This window comes from Prionailurus viverrinus, chromosome A2, assembly GCF_022837055.1.
Source record: "Prionailurus viverrinus isolate Anna chromosome A2, UM_Priviv_1.0, whole genome shotgun sequence".
NCBI lineage: Eukaryota > Metazoa > Chordata > Mammalia > Carnivora > Felidae > Prionailurus > Prionailurus viverrinus.
In genome coordinates this window covers 110,984,595-111,005,069 of record NC_062562.1, presented here as the reverse complement: position 1 = coordinate 111,005,069, position 20,475 = coordinate 110,984,595, and the positions used below count along the sequence as shown (strand labels likewise).

At 34.0% G+C, this 20,475-nt stretch overlaps 1 protein-coding gene across 3 annotated transcripts in view; it reads left to right on the top strand.

Moving 5' to 3' along the window:
* Positions 1-20,475, top strand: part of SNX13 (sorting nexin 13) — a 135,968-nt gene that overhangs the window by 93,485 nt on the left and 22,008 nt on the right. For all 3 annotated transcript variants that reach the window (XM_047841195.1, XM_047841186.1, XM_047841202.1), the window contains 3 exons: positions 1,988-2,025; positions 6,707-6,776; positions 11,083-11,222. In XM_047841195.1, coding sequence (XP_047697151.1) covers positions 1,988-2,025; positions 6,707-6,776; positions 11,083-11,222 — 248 coding nt within the window. The remainder of the gene's footprint in view (positions 1-1,987; positions 2,026-6,706; positions 6,777-11,082; positions 11,223-20,475) is intronic.

Sequence of the window (20,475 nt, the reverse complement as noted above, 5' to 3'; positions counted from 1 at the left end):
TCTGCTACTTAGTACCTCTGTGATGTTGGCCAAATACTTAATTTCTTCAAGCCTCATTTTTCTTAGTTGTAAATCTAGGATAAAATTTTTGCCGTATCTTCAGAGTTATTTTGATATCATTTGTCGGATTTAAGGGAAATTATGTACATAGAATGATTTATAGACTCAAACACAAATACCAGTTTTTATCAGTAGTATATAAGCTGTTACTTAAAAATAGTGGGAGAGGCAGCCCTTAGAGCACAAGTCTCCATATTGTGAGGCCCAGTGGCCATTTTACTTGTGATCCAATTCATTAGTACTTATTAAACTAATTAAATATATAAGGTTTGATTTATTTCAATAAGGTTTGAAATAGACATTGCTTGTCTATATAAGCAATGAAAATAAAAAGTAAATGGGAAAGATTTGACAAAGTAATTATTTTAAGAGAATGCTTTAATTTCAATCCTTTACTTATGAATAGGTTTTAAGGGCTGGACCACTGGGGTTGGAGATAAAATAGATCTCTTAGGTAGTAAGCACTGCTTTAAAAAGTATCTCCATTATAAAAGGTTCTTAGCCTTCCTTCTCCTCTGTCTCCCCTTCCCCACTCCCTGGTCTACATTAATAAGATATTACTTTTTAAATAATCTAAGAAACCCAGTTAGAGAAGTTTACATTTGAGTTTTGTTAACTTTTATATTGGTTGTTGGTCTAGTATTGTGGGAGTTTTAGTTAATACTCTTTCTGGTTTTATTTCTAAAACTGGAATAATATTCCATTAACTGGATTTGATTGCATAATTAAGGAACTTTTTGTTTTTGTTTTTGTTTTTTTTTGAAGAGTACTTCTGTAGGAGCTAACCTCAACTTTAGTTTATCTGTACTTACTGTGTCTGTTGAAAAATCTTTTACAAAGCTGCTGTGAATTTGCAAGTAGCAGCGCTATTTCCAGAAAGGACTATTAGAATTTTTTTTGTCTATTTTAATTCCATCTACTTTAGAAATTTCTTAGTTTTGTGAAGTGGATTTGCTATATGACCCAGAATGAAAGAAGATATGTTGAATCATAATCAGCTAATTGTATGAGCTTCTAAATGATATATAATTTAAAATGGCGATAGTAGCAATATATCCTGTGGGAGTAGTTTTTGATCCTATAGTGTAAGAACTTTTCCAAAGTCTTGTAAATTCACTTGTAGCTTTTATTCATAATCTCTTAAGTGCTAGAAACCATACCTTAACTTAAAACTGTATATGAATTTTACTTTACCATACATTAATTTGTATTTTTAACAGAGGTGCATCTTAATGGATAACTTTGCGCGTTCAGATATAGAATAAAAAACTGAGGGAAAGACATTAATTTTAATAATGTATAATTGACTTAGCTCTATAACATTACTGTTTAAAAATAATTTTGGTTGCTTTTTAATTAAATGGCATTGTATATGAAGTTTTATATTATCTTGTTTTATTAGTGAGATATTTAGGAACCTAGGGTTGCAATGTTTTTGAGCCAAATCTACCAAGAATAAGTGGAAATAATAGCTATAGTAATAATCTATTTATTCTTCACAGGAAAGAAAAGTTTTATTTGTAATACGTCTTAATCCAGTAAAAACTAACAAAATACTTGAGACCTTTCTTAATTGACTTCACTCTGCAGTGTTTTCCTCATATTTACCCTGTATCAGACAACTTCATATGATAATGGGAAAATAAATATTTAATAATTGTTTTCCTATACATGAACACCTTTTTTTGGTATATGTTTTAGATGGGGCAACTTAGGTACATAAATATTTTCACTGAAATACCTGGCTTGGAAAACCATGAGGCTTAAGGAAACAGGTGTTTGGGAGTACCGTACCACAGTTTTCTGTGCTCTTTTGTTAATAAGTCTTTGCTTTGGTGACTTTCATTCTTAGTGTTTTAACCTTAGATAAAACAACTCTTTCCAAAATGTTATTAATGTATACTAAGTTGAATTTCCCCTTCCACAGAATCTTTTAATGGGTCTCCTACAGGAAGCATAAATTTGGTAAGTACTCTTATAGGGTGCCTTAATTATTAAAGTGGCTTGAAAATATTATAAAAGGTGAGCCATAACATACATAAATAAATGATATATTAGAAGCTCTCAGATCATGCTTTAATATTTTAAGAAGTTACTTGCTTTAAAAGAAATGTTAAATTCACATATAAGAGCCTCTGAAATTTATTTATTTTCACTTATAAGAGTGTGCTTAAGTCACACCTGCATAATTCAGTTGTATTTGATAAAAAATTGATTTCATATTTTCATTCCCAATATTTAGTATTTTGAAGTGACTTTGAATAGTGGTGTTTTGAATAGTAAACTTGTGACATATAAACGTGTACATTGAAATTTGCTCTTTTTGTGTGTAGAAGAGAAATATAAAATTAGTTAGGATATCTGAAAAATTCCAGGTATTTCTTATAGTGTACACTGTGACAAATTCAGGTTTTTGTATACATAAAAAAAAGCTTAAAGCCTTATAGTAAATTAAGCAACTTTATCTTATGATTACAGGTTTAAGAATGACATATTTTTAACATATAAGCTGTCATTGGCATTTTATACATTCATAGTAAAGTGTGAAATAATGAACATTTTAGTTCTTTTATATATCCATCCTTGGCATGAATAACTTCATAAAATGTTGCTAGGAAGAAATATCTTCTGTGAAAGTTTCAGTGCAAAGTTTATTGGGGGGGGGGGGGTTAGGGAGAGATTGTTTCCTTTGTTTTTCATTCTAGCTACACTACTTTCATACGTTTTGTAATAGCTAAATGGTCTAGAGGTCCATTATCTTATGTTGTCTTCTGTATTACTACATTTATTTCAAAAATGACCATATTGAGTGTTTTATTACTCTATAAATTACATAACCTTTAACAAAATATCAAGGAAGTCAGCTATAGTGTTATGTCAGAGGTGGTGTAACATTTAGAATATTTTCCTAAGTCATTTGGTATCACTACCATTTTTTTGTTGTACTCCATAGCCTTATAACGAGAAGGAATAACTCCTAAAGCATGAAGAAAGTATTAGTAATAATGTTCATTATATAGAAAAAATGCCTAAATGCAATGAAACTTTTCCTTCATTTGAAATTTCAGGTATTCATATTTGTAGTGTTTGTATAAATGTATGAACACTAGTAACAAATACTTGTTTCCTTTATTCCATATTTGGAATAAATGCTTTTTCAAATAACAGTTTCTTTATCACATAGTGATAGAAACCAGAACACTATCTCGATTGACAAAGGTCACACTTGAGGTTGATGACTTGACATATTTTGTTATTCACTTAATTTTATTACATTTGAGCTTTTAAGTAGGTGGAGTCTTTTGCCTTCTTTTTAAATATATAGACAATTTTTAAAATTACTATTTTTTTAGGAAGAGAGTATGTGTGAGTGGGGTAGAGGGAGAAGGAAAGCAGGGAAGACAGAGAAAGATAGAGAGAGAGAGAGAGAGAATATCTTAGGCAGGCTCCATGATCTGCAGGGAGCCTGATCCCAGGACCCAAAGTCAAGAGTCAGAGGCTCAACTGACTGCACCACCCAGGAATCCCAATATATAGATAAATGTTAGCGGATAGCTCCATTTTATTTTTTTATTTTTTTATTTAAAAAAAAAATTTTTTTTCAACGTTTATTTTTTTTGGGACAGAGACAGAGCATGAACGGGGGAGGGGCAGAGAGAGAGGGAGACACAGAATCGGAAACAGGCTCCAGGCTCTGAGCCATCAGCCCAGAGCCCGACACGGGGCTCGAACTCACGGACCGCGAGATCGTGACCTGGCTGAAGTTGGACGCTTAACTGACTGCGCCACCCAGGCACCCCTGGATAGCTCCATTTTAAAAATAGCTTGAAGTTTGTAAAATAGGTCATAATAGTTTTTTCCCATATAATAAGCAAAGAAAATATTTATTTGTATTGATTTACTCATTTTTCAATTGAGATTGGCACATGAATTGTAAACATTTCTAGCAGGGACATCATAGTTGTGTGGGTTATCATAGTAAATCTGAATTTTCAGTTTTTGACTTAGCATAGTAATTTAAAAAATGATCTTCTTATTTTTTTGCCAAAGATTCAAGAATCTTAACCCAAGGATCACTGAACAAAAACTATGTTTTATTTCAGGGCAGCATTAGTGTACTTGTTTTGATCATAGTTTTCTTTTGCTAAATAATACTTATAATTCTAAATCAGACTGTAATTAATATTATTTCACCACTTGTAATTTTATATAGTCTCCTTGATATTTACATTTGCATTATACCTGTGACTAGTGTTTAAGAGATGTTTCATTAGATTATTTCATCATATTTAATGAAAATAATACTTATTAATTGTATATTTTAGGTGTACTAAAAAGACATTTATGTACAAAGTTCTCTAACAACTTCTGGGTTGCATAGTATAAGATGCTAACATGTTTAAAGTAAGTAGCATTTAGCTGTTGAAATGTTACCTACAAGGCAAGGTTAATCATAATAATAATGATAGTAATTAACAACAATAATACTTTTTGAAAAACAGTTGTTATATATTCTCTGTGATAGTTTGTAATTGGAAGAAGATCATAGTAGATAACAATCTGAATTTTGTTGAAAATTCTATTTTCTTTGAAGCTTTTTCATGTAAAAGTAATATTAAAAGAAAGGTTATATTTCTAACAAGATATTTGACTATAGGTCATATGACCACTTAAATAAGTGGATTCTTTTTTTCTTTTCAAAGCATTATAATTTACGTTATAAACTGGCAAAATTGTAGAGCAAGTATTATGCCATTACATCATTGGGAAAACTGAGGTACAAGAAAGAACAGTTGATTTGGCTAAAGTCTCTTAGGGTATCACTGGAGAAGCCCCATTTTAACTAAATGATTCGCCTTCTTGACCAGGGGAATACTGTGGATTATTTGTATGGAATTATCATATTTTGCTTCTCTTAATCAGTCTTCAGTAGATAAATTTTGGCTTTCTCCTTAGAATGCAATTGCCTTAATTTAAATGGCTTTGTGTCACATGTATGGCTGCATTTAAGTCATTTAACTGACTCTTTAGTAGTATTGGTAATATCATGTTAAGACTTCGGAGTTCATTCAGATACTGTGGTTTTTAAAGTGTAAGATCTCTGAACCATATAATGTCTGTGTGTCAAGAAGTCCCCAAGACCATTTTGATGTTCAGTGATTACTAAGAGGACTCACAGGGCTCAGCATAGTCATGCTTATAGATAGGATTTATTATAGACAAAGGATATAAAGCAAAATCAGCAAAAGGAAAAGGCTCATGGGACAAAGTCCAGAGGAAACCAGATACAAGTTTCCAAGAATCCTCTCCTATGGAAATCTCATGGGACATACTTAATTCTCCCAGCAGTGAAAGTGACAACACATAAGAAATGCTGGTACTAAATAAGCCCATCTGAGACTAAGTGACCAAGGTTTTCATTGGAGGCCGGTCACATAGGCAAACTTCTGGTTAGTGTATACTAAAATTCAAGACTCTCAAAAGGAAAGCGGGTGTTCAACATAAACCGCATTGTTTATACAAACAGGTTAGGTACAATGAATGACTTTTAGCAGTTAGGCAATGGTGGGAACCTTCCCACCAATTGTCATCCAAGGGCCAGGCTTGTAATCAGTCCTTTCTGAGGAGAGCAATTTCAAGTTAATTCTTTTTTGTTGCTGTTTATTTTTCTCCAGCTTTACTGAGTTATAACTGACATAAAACATTATATAAGTTGAATACGTACAACATATTGATTTGATAATTACATAATGGTTACTACCATAAGGTTAGCTAACCCCTCTATCACATCACATAGTTACCATTTTTATATTAAGAACATATAAGATTTACCTTCAGTAATTTCAAGTACATAATATGGTGTTATTATTATTATTATTATTATTATTACAATAAATATAATTGGCTCAAGGTAACTCTTTCCTGCAGTCTATCATGATGTGATTATGTTCCCTTCTAGGTATGTGTGGGTGTATGTATCTGAGGCAAAAAAGTTTTAAATTTAAACCCAAAGGCCATAGTTAAAAAAGATTCATTTTGAATCACTCAGTAATGATTTTTGTGCAATTATTTTTCAAAATTATTTGAAATCTGTCTTAGAGTCTGGATTCACTTCATACAGATCACAATAATAGATAACTTTTTGTGTTAGGCAGTCTTACTAAATGTTTACATGTCTTCTTATTTAATCCTTATGTAACCAATGTGTAGGTACTATTATTCTCGTGTTAGATAAGGAATCTAAAATTATTTCTAAATTAATAAAAATGCTAAATAATAAGGAATTGGTTCTAGTACATTTTAAAAAATTGAAATGTTAAGAATATGTCTACTGATTTTTTCCATATTTTTTTCTTGCCATGTATTGAATATAATCAAGAAGTAGCAAGTGCGGATAAGCAACGAAGGAAGAAATAATCTGATGTACTAAGTTGATTTCCGAATTTCTTTGTTTTATAGTTTTTTTAATTGTGGATTTTTCTCTATCCTGTTCGTATAAATAGGATTATTGTTGGGGGATGGATACAAATAATATAAAGTTTACATGGGGCAAAGATGGGTAAGGCATATGTGACATAAAATGCTTTAACACTTTTTTTCCTATAAAATTAAAAATGTATATATATTTTTTTTTTTTTTTTCCAAGTCGTTAGATGACCTTTCAAATGTATCTTCTGATGACTCAGTACAACTTCATGCTTACATTTCAGACACTGGTAAGAGACTTTGTGGTATAATTATTGCTTAAAAATTATTGATTATTATTACACCTGGATTATTTTCCACATATATTTTTACAAACCATTTTTCTGTTCTATAGTTGTATTTTTAAGTTACATGTTTTTCTGCATTGTTTTTTGTTAACTTCTAAAATGTTTATTTGTGTATATGGTTTGATATATACTTTGTATCATGTTTGATGATATATGTATGTTAGAATATACTTATATATCTTCCTTCTCTAAGGTTGTTACTGTTAACACTTGGAAAAGCTTAAATTCTAAGCATTTTGTCATAGCTAATAAACTTGAAACCCAGTCTTTTCCTCTTGTTTGTGTCTAGCTGATAACTGTCTGCAGAATTCTTAAGAAATCACTTGGGGTAGATTTTAGCTCAATCTTTTTCATAATGCAGAGTCAGACTAGATAACTGGGTTAATGAAACTTTGGTATAGGAGCTTACGGAAGTTTAGGAAATGCTTGGATAAGGTGAGAAACCTCTAAAATTTTGTGACTCAGTCAGCATACATGCAAAATGGTTAGTGAACTGAGGAAAAAAAATCAATTTACATCATTGCCACTGGGTTATTAGATAATGCCAATGAGTAGATAATGGTGGTTTACTTGTCCAGCCTCTCACTATTCCTAGATTACAGGATTATGTCTGTCAGATTACATTTGAAATATTACCATATTGAGGTATCTCAGTTCAATTTCTTGCTTACGTTTTAGGTACTAAAAAGAGATCTTACAGTACCAATGCAGTTTAAAAGATAATTTGCATCTTTTTTTTTTTTTTTTTTAAGATCTCTGTTTTCTTTTGCTTCTCACTGGAGCTAGAATCTCATTTTGCACTGTGTTACCTGCCATATTTCTGAAATAAGTTATTTATAATTGCTGTCTAAGTTGTTCTTTTATCCTTTACAGTTAGTTGGTGCATACACTACCTGCTCTTAAGGGTCATTGGATGACACCTTTGTCAATAAAACCAGAAGTTTTGTTGCTTTTCCTTCTAGCTTTTGTTATAGTTGTTTCACTGTTGTTTCAATTTTGCTTCCTGAAATGTAAAATTCTTTTTAAAAGTCTCTCTTTTCTTTGTTGGTTTGTCTTCCAAATGGGAAGATATTTCCAAACTGCAAATATTCAGTATTTGTCCTTATTTCTTTCTTGAGGACTTTATACTTTATGTCTCAAGGAAGATACTCATGTTCATGTTTCTTTTGTAGATCTTTCTTTTCTCTAAACATTCTGATTTTCTAGCTCCTTTATCCATTTATTTAAAAGTATTAGCTTCTTAAAATGTATGGAAGCACTAAAAGCATTTTTAATAAATTGTTATTTCTGTCAGACAAACTTAAGTATGAATACTAAAGAGGCAACATAATATAGTTGTTAAGAGCATAACTTTTTTCCCATTTGCGTGGGTTCAAGTCCCAGCTCTGCCACCTAATGGTTGGGTGAACTTGACAAGTTCCTTAACTTCTGTGATCCATAAAATGGATCAATAATAATGTGTACCTCACAGAGCTGTTATGAGACTAATTAATTACATTAGTAATTACATGAGTAGCCATTATATATTAGTGTTTGTTCAGTAAATATTTTACCAGTTAGGCTTCATAGTCTCTGAGTCTAGATTTTATGTTTTTAACATCTTATTACAGGAAGTAGAACGTAGATTCTAGTGAAGTGCTTCTCAAGGAGTGATCCATGGGCTACTGAACACTTCTCTTTGTGAAATCTTTAAAATTACTAGCTAAATTAAGCAATGTACTTAGTGATGAGAGCTTGATTTACATTCTGGTCTAGTTCCTTATCTCATTCTGGATTAGTGACAAATAGCTTGTACATCACCTGCCATAAGTAACATTGTCTTAATGAAAGCAAAACCTATTTCCACTGTAATATCTCACCGTCATCTTATAATAAATATATGCAGCCTCATTATCTGTTTTTAAAATCAAATTACCTTTTTGTCTTCTGCACAACCTATTCTTCCTATTGTTCATGCACCCGAGTCATGAGCTCCTCTGCCTGTCAATTTGTGAGAAATCTTTTTTAGAATGCTTTCTTAACATTCTTCCCTTCATGTCTTTTCTATTCCATCCTAGTCTTCTTGCTCTTGTTAACTTCTAGTTGGTTATGATTTGTTGCCTAATAGGCTTCTGCTTTCTGTTTTCTTTCACCAAACCTCTCTTGAACACAACAGATAAAACTGTTCCCTCATTGCTGTGCTAACTCTGTTGAGTGGTGCTGGTTCTATAACAGGATGAAAAAGTTTGGTGCAGTTTGTTCTGCACAGGTCTCTGTGAGAAGGATCATTGGAAGAAGTGAACAGTGAATAATAAATAATGTTACATAGAGCTAAAGTCTCAGAGAGTGAAGCAACCAAAGTCTATCCCTAATCTTATATTTTGACAAATCAGGAAATTGATATTAGATAAAAAGGGAACAAAGGACAATTCTGAGTAGACAGAACAAATCTTAGAAAAATGTTGATGAAAGCCTAAAAGAGGTTTCTGTCCAAACTGCATTTGCCAATTTAGATTTTTAGCGTTCATGCTATTAAAATAATTTAGTAAGATGCTATGCAAACCCTTCTTGGCCTAATTATATACAAAATACAAAATATTTAGTCAGTCACTATTTCCCCTCACAATTATGGATTAATGTAATCTATTATTAGAAGAGCAATTTATACTTGTGGGCCAAATGGTAGTCTAAAGTGCTATTGGAAATCCTGCCTTCCACACATAGAAAGGCTGAAAACAGTAAAATAAAAATAGCTACAGGGAGAAATGTACAGGTGCCATAGGCCATGACGCAAAATAAATTTAGGAAAGCAAAGTGGAGTTGAAGCCAGGGAGCTCACAGGAGCATAAACATTGCTATCTTGATTTTAATTTTTTTTTATTTTAATCAAAAAAGATTTTTTTTTATTTTAGAGAGTGAGCAAGTAGGGGAGGAGGGCAAAGGGAGAGAGAGAGAGAGAGAGAGAGAGAGAGAGAGAGAGAGAGAGAGAGACTAAGCAGGCTCTGTACTTAGCATGGAGCCCCATGTGGGACTCAATTTCACGACTCTGGGATCATGACCTGAGCTGAAACTGAGCCACTCGGGCACCCCTGCTATTTTTATTTTTGAGAGCATTTTCATGTCCCTCAAATTTAGAAGTAGCAGGATGAGCTAAGGCCATAGTAAGCTGGAACCTAGTACTTCACATGAAGCCCAGAGTAACCAAGGGTGGCTTAATAGGAACGAGGAACTAGAAAAACTTACCCTGGTGTCAAGAGAATAAAACAAAGAATGCCAAGATCATGTCTGGAAATGGTACCCACAAGAAATTGAAAGCCCGTCTTGATTCCCAGCGTGGGTGTGTCTAGATATAGCCATCCTCAAGTGATTGTGTACCACAGGGTCTCCTAGCCTGAGAGGATATTAAAAACACTTGTAGAGATAAAAGCTAAGGCAAGAATGCAACACTTTGTCAAAAGAACCAAAATAAAATCATAGAAAAAAATACTGTAATTGAAACTGAGGTCAGTGGATGGATTAAGAATTAGACCAGATATAGATGACTAGAGACTCAAAACTTGTAGAGACCTGAAGAAATGATCTAGAATACAACACTAGAAGGAGGAAAGAAACTGGAAAATAGGAAAGAAAATTAGAGAAAATGATTCACAACAAATGTCTTAAGTTTAGTACAAAATCAGAACAGGTTTTGAGTTTACCTCACTAGGATGCTGTGTAGGAAAATGTCTTTAAAAAAAAAAATCTCCAGAATGAACTACATTTATAAATGTTTGATAATTGTAAACAGTAAAGAGACTTGCCAGAGTGCATGAATTGTAGTTCTTGGCTTTTGCTTTCTGTTTGGTTGGAGAGATATTAATTGAAATACAATTGAATAGTGAAAGCTAGTATCAAAGGTTGTTATTTTATTTCTGTTACTTTTCTTTTAATTAAATATGTAGAGAATAATGTTACATTATGAGGCGGTAGTGTGGTGTCATACTAAGAATAGGTACAGGCTCTTGAGGAAGTGAGTCGAAGTAGGTAGGTATCACTGTGTGGCTAGTAGTGTCATCATAAACTTATAATGTGAATGTGAGTCCAGAGGATGGGAGTCTTTTATCCTTTGGTGTCATCCTTTTGTCTCAGTCTGTCATTTCAAATTCTTCTTCACTTCATGTTCTTTTGTTTGTTTTTGTTCTTCATCTTCCTCTTCTGTGTGTGTTTTGCTCCTCTTCATTTTGTTTGAAATGACTAGTATATGCTGACTATGACCCATATGCTGTGGCAGGCGTTTGTAATGATCATGGCAAGACGTATGCATTATATGCCATCACTGTTCACCGGCGTGGTCTTAACAGCGAGGAGATGTGGAAAACCTATCGCCGTTACAGCGACTTTCACGACTTCCACATGAGAATCACTGAACAGGTAATCCTTCACTGAACGTACATTTTCGAGTTTGTGCATTTTTTGTTGTTTCCTGATTTGATGTTTGATTCTAAATAGCTCTGAGGATGCTAAGATAATGAGCAGAGCCAAAGGAAGTAAGGTAAGAATTTTTGTATAGTCAGCATAATGTTAGAATGATTAGGAGCATTTAACCAGTAAATCAATCTTTAACCAGTTATAACCATTGTAGACTAGTGACAAAATATCAGTGGTCTGCTTTGGAAAATTATAATGAATGTATCTTTCTGACTTTGTGTGTATGTGTGTGTTTGTGTGTGTGTGTGTGTGTGTGTGTGTGTGTGTGTGTGTGTGTTGTGCTTTGCAAGAGGTATTTGGGATTTGGGTTTGGTTTAAGACATGGAGGAGTATCACTGTAGGGCATTTTGTGTTTTTATTTTGGACAATATAATCCAGAGTTATAGTTATTTTAAATAGTACCCTTACCCAATAGTGTAACAGTTAAATCCTTGGTCTATTAAGTTGTTTTAAGAACCACAACCTAAATTAAGTTTAACATTAGCCAATTAATGTTTTAATTCTTACTAAATACATCCCTCTTGTTTTATAGAAGTATGTGGACGCTTAAAGACAACAAATGTAAATGAATTATTTCTCTATTTTAATTTTTTATTAAATACTTTTTTCCTTAACTTAAAAAAAAATAGATCATCATCACATGAATTGGAATATGTGATCTATGGAATGTAACTTTTGAGAATCTGTGATTTCATTCAAAGTTTTTTAACTATACTTGCTGGTTTTAAACCAGTAAAAATACTGATAATTAATGGTGACATCTGAATGGACAGAAGCTTTGAAATGACATTGTATTATTTGAGTAATCAGAAAATATCTTTTTTCAGTTAAGATAATGGAAAAAATATGGTCGGCACCATGATCATTTCATTAAAATACTTTGTGAATAGAGTGAGATAATTAATAGCTTAAAAGTGATTAAAACCAGATTAGGGCTGACTCCAGAAGCCCATATGAAAAATGCTATTTTAAATTATATTCATAAGGAAATTAACAACTTTGGACATGTCTGTTCTTCTGTTTTCGTTGTCTTGGTTTGTTTCTTCAGCTTAGATTGATTTTTTTGCAGAGGTGAAAGAATTTTCTGTCCCACATTGATGAAATAATTGCTTTAATTTTATAAATATTACCTATTTTATAGTCTAAAATCCCACAGCTTATATTGTCTTTCTTCACATCCTCATATATCAACCAAACCTGATAAATTTTAAAATAATTTGAATTGCTAAGTAGTTTTATTTACTTGGAAATCAATGGGAATTTGGAATAATGTGAAATTTCCTTTGTTTGAATAGTGTTAACTTTTTACTATTAAGAGGAATAATAACTGCATAATTTAAATATTCTAGGCAAGGACTGTAAATATCATGTTTATGTTTACATATTGACAATTATAAGTGAAGAGCATACTTTAAAAAAAAAACCTTTATTAATAGAACAGTCCATTCAGAAATTTTCTTTTACAATACAGCAAAAATTAAATTAATAAAGTGAATTCATTTTTATATTTTTATTACTTTTTTTTTTTTTTAACATTTATTTATTTGAGAGACAGGGGAAGGGGCAGAGAGAGAAGAAGACAGAATCTGAAACAGGCTCCAGGCAGTTAGCTGTCAGCACAGAGCCTGATGCGGGGCTTGAATCCACAAACTGTGAGATCATGATCTGAGCCAAAGTCGGTTAACAACTGAGCTACCCAGGTGCCCCAAGAGAAGTCATTTTTAAAAGGGCTCAGTGCAGGCAAAGTGCCTGTGTTTTGACTTTGTGTTTCTTATCAAGTCACAGTAGTGTATGATTACTTAGATTGCTCACAGAGCTTAAGAATTTTTTTTTTTTTTTTTTTTTTTTTAGAGGTTTCTTAATTTTTTTTTTTTATTTTATTTTTTTTTTTTTATTTTTTTTTTTATTTTTTTTTTTATTTTTTTTTTTATTTTTTTTTTTTCTGAAATTTATTGACAAATTGGTTTCCATACAACACCCAGTGCTCATCCCATGAGCTTAAGAATTTAAAAACAAAGCTTCTAAGTGAAAATGTAGCTTTAAGGAAAATGCTGAACATTTGTAAATAAGACCCAGGCTATTCGCCTTTTAGCTCTGCCTTATCTATATTTTTAAACTCAAATGTCTCATAAAACAGCAGAAGAAAAATGCAGTGATTCATAGTAATTCATCAGTTGGTAACAGTACAACCTATTGACACAAATAAATTTTAACTCCATAGAGCTCTTCAAGTGTTAACATTATTTTAAAACAGGTTTTGTTTTCTTAACTTTGTGATGTAAGCTTTTCCAGTCTAAATATACTATTTTCTTTAAAGATGTTTTTAGGCTCATTGGATGTTTTATTGATAAAGATTTATAAAATTGAAAGAAAATAATTAATATTAAATATCACGTTATTTTAGAAATGGCCTGAACTACACATTTATTTATTCAGCATATATATATATATATATATATATATATACACACACACACACACACACACACACACACACACACACTGAGTTTTTCTGTGTGCCTGGTACTGTTCTCAGTGGTCAGAATACAACAGTGAACAAGACAGACCTAGTCTTTGCCTCTGGGATCCTACATTCTAGTAGACACTGTGCAATTGTATTATATTGAGTGAATTGTATATTAGCACAGATAAAATACTAGTGATTTAAAAAATATTAAGTATGCTTTAAGGTAACTGAGTAAAAGTATTATGTGCTTGGATATAAACAAATTTTGAATCCTTGTAACGTTTAAAAAATATTTTAAAAATATTTAAAAAATAATGGGGGGCACCTGGCTGGCTCAGTCATTAAGTGACCAACTTCAGCTCAGGTCATGATCTCACCATTCATTCATGGGTTTGAGCCTCATGTCAGGCTCTGTGCTGACAGCTCAGAGCTTGGAAACTGCTTCAGATTCTGTGTCTACCTCTCTCTCTGCTGCTTTCCCATTCACACTCTGTCTCTCAAAGATAAATATTAAAAAAAAATACATTCATGAATTTTTGCAGAGAGAATTATATTACCTTTCAGGGAATGGGCTCCCTTGTATTTAAATATAATCTTTAAAATACCACAATTATAGTAAGTTTAATTAGAGTATAAAATTTCCCCATTTTTCTTTTTATAATAGCAATATTTGAGAAAACTATGAGTCCTATATGCTTCTGTTCTAGACAGTTTAAAAAGGAGTTTGATAATTTAGGCTTTAAGAAAATAACTATTTTTGTGGCATTTAATTTATTTCTTTTTATTAACAACATTTAATAATTTAAAGTTTCTGAAATTAAAAAAAAAATTCTTTTTAATGTTTATTTTTGAGAGAGAGAGAGCAAGTAGAGGAGGGGCAGAGAGAGAGGGAGACACAGAATCTGAAGCAGGCTCCAGACTCAGCTGTCAGCACAGAGCTCAACATGATGCTTGAACTCACAAACCACAAGGTCATAACCTGAGCTGAAGTCAGACACTTAACCAACTGAGCCTCTCAGGCACCCCCAAAATAAATTGTTGTTTTATTGCATACTGTTATATTCCCTTGATGTATTAATTTTCCAGGGCTATCATAACAAAATACCACAGACTAAGTTGCTTAAACAATAAAAATAATTTTCTTGCAGTTCTGGAGGTTAGAAGTCCAACATCAAAGTGTTGGTAAATTTGTTTTTTTCCTGAAATATCTCTCTTTGGCTGTCAAATGGATGCCTTTCTTAATATGGCCTCACATGGCCTTTTCTGTGTGTGCTCACGTCCCTGGTGTCTCTTTTCTCTTTGCGTGTTCAGATTTCCTCCTCTTATAATGATACCAGTCAGATTAGATTACACCCACCCTGAGGGCTTTGTTTTACTTAATTCCCTCTCTGAAGTCCCTGTCTGCAAATATAACCATTCTGAAGTACTAGGGGTTAAAGATTCAACATCTGAACTTGGGAGCGCAGTACACTTCACCCATAACGTACTTGTAATACTAGAATAAAGTATGTATTCTGTAAAATTAAATCAGTAGTTTAGGAGAGGTGGGTGGCCAACATGGCTGAGATGTAGGGGAATCTGTACTTCCCACATCTCTCAAAAAAAGAAGGGCTGAAGCCAAAGGACTTTGAACCCCAAGAGTCTGGGAGAAAAAGAAACTAAGTTTACCAGGGAGAAACCAGGACAACCTGAGGGGCCATAGGGCTATTTCAAGGAAAAAATTAAACCACACCTGGTGGAGGGTCCAAAACATCATTACGAGTAGGGAAATAAAATAACCAAAGTCACAACAACAGAGAGAAAGTAACACTCTCCACAAAACACCTCCTGAAGGGCCAGACCCTGGACAGTGTATGACCCCCTTTAACATAGCAGTGCTCGCAGATGTAGAGCACACATGACAAGCTTTTAAAACTCATAAGGGACAGAAAACTAGCCAAAATAATGCAATGGAAGAATTCTCATCAAATTCCAGAAAGAAATGACAGCTAAAAAATTGATCAAAACAGATACAAGCAACATAACTGAACAAGAATTTAGGAATCTATTGCCACAGAGATCAAGAGTCATCATGAATTAAAAAAGTGCTATAAATGAGGTGCAAGATAAAATGGAGGTGGCCACAGTGTGAACTGAAGAGACAGAGGGGAGAATAGGTGAATTAGAAGATAAAATTATGGAAAAAGAGAAAAAAATCCAGGATCATGAGGGGAGAATTAGAGAACTAAGTGATTCAATGAAACGGAACAATGACTGTATCATAGGAATTCCAGAAGAAGAGAGGGAAAGGGGCTGAAGGTGTACTTGAACAAATCATAACTGGGAATGCCCCAATGTGGGGAAGGAAACAGGCATTGAAATCCAAGAGGCACAGAGAACTCCCTTCAGACGTAACTTGAATCAATCTTCTGCACCACATATCATAGGGAAACTGGCAAAAATACAAGGATAAAGAGAGGATTCTGATAAACAGGCCTTAACATACAAGGGTAGACACATAAGGGTAGTAGCAGACCTATCCACTGAAAGTTGGCAGACCAGAAAGGAGTGGCAGGAAATTTTCAGTGTGATGAACAGGAAAAATATGCAGCTAAGAATGTCCAGCAAGCCTGTCATTCAGAATAGAAGGAGAGAAAGATTTTCCCAAACAAAAACTGAAAGAATTCATCACCAATAAACCAGCCGTACAAGAGATCCTAAGGGGGATTCTGTGAGTGAAATGTTGCAAGGACCACAAAGTACCAGAGACATCACTACAAGCATGAAACCTGCAGATAACACAATGACTCTAAACCCATATCTTTAAATAATAACACTGAATGTAAGTGTACCAAATGCAATCAAAAGACATAGCGTATCAGAATGGATAAAGAAACAAGACCCATCTATTTGCTGTCTACAAGAGACTCATTTTAGATCTGAGGACATCTTCAGATTGAAAGTGAGGGGATGGAGAGCTATCTATCATCCTAGTGAAAATCAAAAGAAAGCTGGAGTAGCCATACTTATATCAGACAAACTGGACTTTTAAAAAGGTGGTAACAAGAGGTTAAGGGCATTATATAATAATTACTGGGTCTATCCATCAGGAAGAGCTAACAATTATAAATGTCTATGCACCGAATTCAGGAGCACCCAAATATGTAAAACAATCACAAACATAAGCAACCTTATTGATAAGAATGTGGTAATTGCAGGGGACTTTAATACTCCACTTACAGCACTGGACAGATCATCTAGACAGAAAATCTGTAAAGAAACAATGGCCCTGAACAATACATTGGACCAGATGGACTTGACAGATACATTTAGAACTCTATATCCCAAAGCAGCAGAATATACTTTCTTCTCGAGTGCACATGGCACATTCTCCAAGACAGACCACATAATGGGTCACAAAACAGCCCTCAGTAAATATAAAAGAATTGAGATCATACCATGTGCACTTTGAGATCTCAATGCTAGGAAACTTGAAATCAACCCGAGGAAAAAGTCTGGAAAACCTACAGAAGCATGGAGATTAAAGAACATCCTGCTAAAGAACGAATAGGTCAACCAGGCAATTAGAGAAGAAATTTAAAAATATATGGAAACAAATGCAAATGAAAATACAACAATCCAAACCCTTTTGGATGCAGCAAAAGCAGTCCTAAGAGGGAAATACATTGCAATCCAGGCCCATCTTGAGAAATAAGAAAGATCCCAAATACAGAATCTATCAGCACACCTAAAGGAACTAGAAGCAGAACAACAAAGACACCCCAAACCTAGCAGAAGAAGAGAAATAATAAAGATCAGAGCAGAAATGAACAATATAGAATCACAAAAACAAAACAAAACAGTAGAACAGATCAATTAAACCAAGAGTTGTTTTTTTGAAAAGATAAACACAATTAATAAACCTCTAGCCAGGCTTCGCAAAAAGAAAATAGAGAGGACCCAAATAGATAAAATCACAATTGAAAATGGATTTATTACAACCAATCCCTTAGAAATACAAGCAATTACCAAGGAATACTATGAAAAATTATATGCCAACAAACCAGACAACCTGGAAGAAATTGGACAAATTCCTAAACACCCATACAGTACCAAACTCAAACGGTAAGAAATAGAAAATTTGAACAGGCCCATAACTAGTGAAGAAATTGAATCACTTATCAAAAATCTCCCAACAAATAAGAGTCCTGGACCAATTGACTTCCCAGGGGAATTCTACCAGACATTTAAAGCAGAGTTAATATCAATCCTTCTCAAGCTGTTCCAAAAAATAGAAATGGAAGGAAAGCTTCCTGACTCATTCTATGAAGCCAGCATTACTTTGATTCCCAAACCAGACAGAGACCCCATAAAAAAGGAGACCTACAGGCCAATATCCCTGATGAATATGGATGCAAAGATTCTCAACAAGATACTAGCAAGTCGAATTCAACAGCATATAAAAAGAATTACTCACTATGATCAAGTGGGATTCATTCCTGGGCTGCAAGGCTGGTTCAACATTCGCAAATCAATCAATGTGATACATCACATTAATAAAAGAAAAGAACCATATCATTCTGTCAATAGATGCAAAAAAGTATTTGACAAAATACAGCATCCTTTCTTGATAAAAACCGTCAAGAAAGTCGGGATAGAAACATCATAAAAGCCATTTATGCTGGGGCGCCTGGGTGGCTCGGTTGGGCGACCGACTTCGGCTCAGGTCATGATCTTGCAGTCTGTGAGTTCAAGCCCCATGTTAGGCTCTGTGCTGACAGCTCAGAGCCTGGAGCCTGCTTCAGATTCTGTGTGTCCCCCTCTCTCTACCCTTCCCCTGCTCACGCTCTGTGTCTCTCAATAATAAATAAATGTTAAAGAAAAAAAAATTAAAAAAGCCATTTATGAAAAGCCCACAGCTAATATCATCCTCAGTGGGGAAAACTGAGAGCTTTCCCCCTGAGATCAGGAACGTGACAGGGATGTCCACTCTCTCCACTGTTGTTTAACATAGTGTTGGAAGTCCTAACATCAACAATCCGACAACAAAATGAAAAGGCATCAAAATTGGGAAAGATGAAGTCAAACTTTTCACCTTTTGCAGACAACATGATACTCTACGTGGAAAACCCAACAGATTCCACCAAAAGTCTGCTAGAACTGATAACATGAATTCAGCAAAGGCTCAGGGTACAAAATCAATGTACAGAAATTGGTTGCATTTTTATACACCAATAATTAAGCAACAGAAAGAGAAATAAAGACACTGATCCCATTGACAGTTGTACCAAGAACCATAGAATACCTTGGAATAAACCTAACCAAAGATGTAAAAGATCTGTATGCTGAAAACTATAGAAAGCTTATGAAGGAAATTGAAGAAGACACAAAGAAATGGGAAAACATTCCATCCACATGGATTGGAAGAATAAATATTGTTAAAATGTCAGTACTACCCAAAGCAATCTACACATTCAGTGCAATCCCAATCAAAATTGCACCAGCATTCTTTTCAAAGCTAGAACAAACAATCCTAAAATTTGTATGGACCCACAAAAGACCCCAAATAGACAAAGTAATATTGAAGAGGAAAACCAAAGCGGGAGGCATCACAAGCCCAGACTTTAGCCTCTACTACAAAGCTGTTATCATCAAGACCATATAGTATTGGCACAAAAACAGACACATAGACCAATGGAATAGAATAGAGACTCCAGAATTGGACCCACAAATGTATGGCTAACTAATCTTTGACAAAGCAGCAAAGAGTGTCCAATGGAAAAAAGACAGTCTCTTTATCAAATAGTGCTGGGAGAACTGGACAGCAACATGGAGAAGAATGAAACTAGACCACTTCCTTGCACCATACACAAAAATAAACTGAAAATGGATAAAGGACCTAAATGTGAGACAGGAAACCATCAAAACCCTAGAGGAGAAAGCAGGAAAAAAAACCTCTTTTACCTTAGCCACAGCAGGTTCTTACTCGAGACATCTCCAAAGGTAAGGGAATTAAAAGCAAAAATGAACTGTTGGGACTCATGACGATAAAAAGCTTCTGCACTGCAAGAGAAACAATCAACAAAACTAAAAGGCAACTGACAGAATGGGAAAAGATATTTCCAAATGGCATACTGGATAAAGGGCTGGTATCCAAAATCTATAAAGAACTCACCAAACTCCACACCCGAAAAACAAATAATCCAGTGAAGAAATGGGCAGAAGACATGAATAGAGTCTTTTCCAAAGAAGACATCCGGATGGTCAACAGACACATGAAAAGGTGCTCAACGTCGCTCCTCATCAGGGAAATACAAATCAAAACCACACTGAGATACCACCTCACACCAGTCAGAGTGGCTAAAATGAACAAATCAGGAGACTATAGATGCTGGCGAGTATGTGGAGAAATGGGAACCCTCTTGCACTGTTGGTGGGAATGCAAACTGGTGCAGCCGCTCTGGAAAACAGTGTGGAGTTTCCTCAAAAAACTAAAAATAGATCTACCCTATGACCCAGCAATAGCACTGCTAGGAATTTACCCAAGGGATACAGGAGTGCTGATGCATAGGGACACATATACCCCAATGTTTATAGCAGCACTTTCAACAATAGCTAAATTAGAGAAAGAGCCTAAATGTCCATCAGCTGACGAACAGATAAAGAATATGTGGTTTATATGTATAATGGAATACTATGCGGCAATGAGAAAATGAAATATGGCCTTTTGTAGCAATGTGGATGGAACTG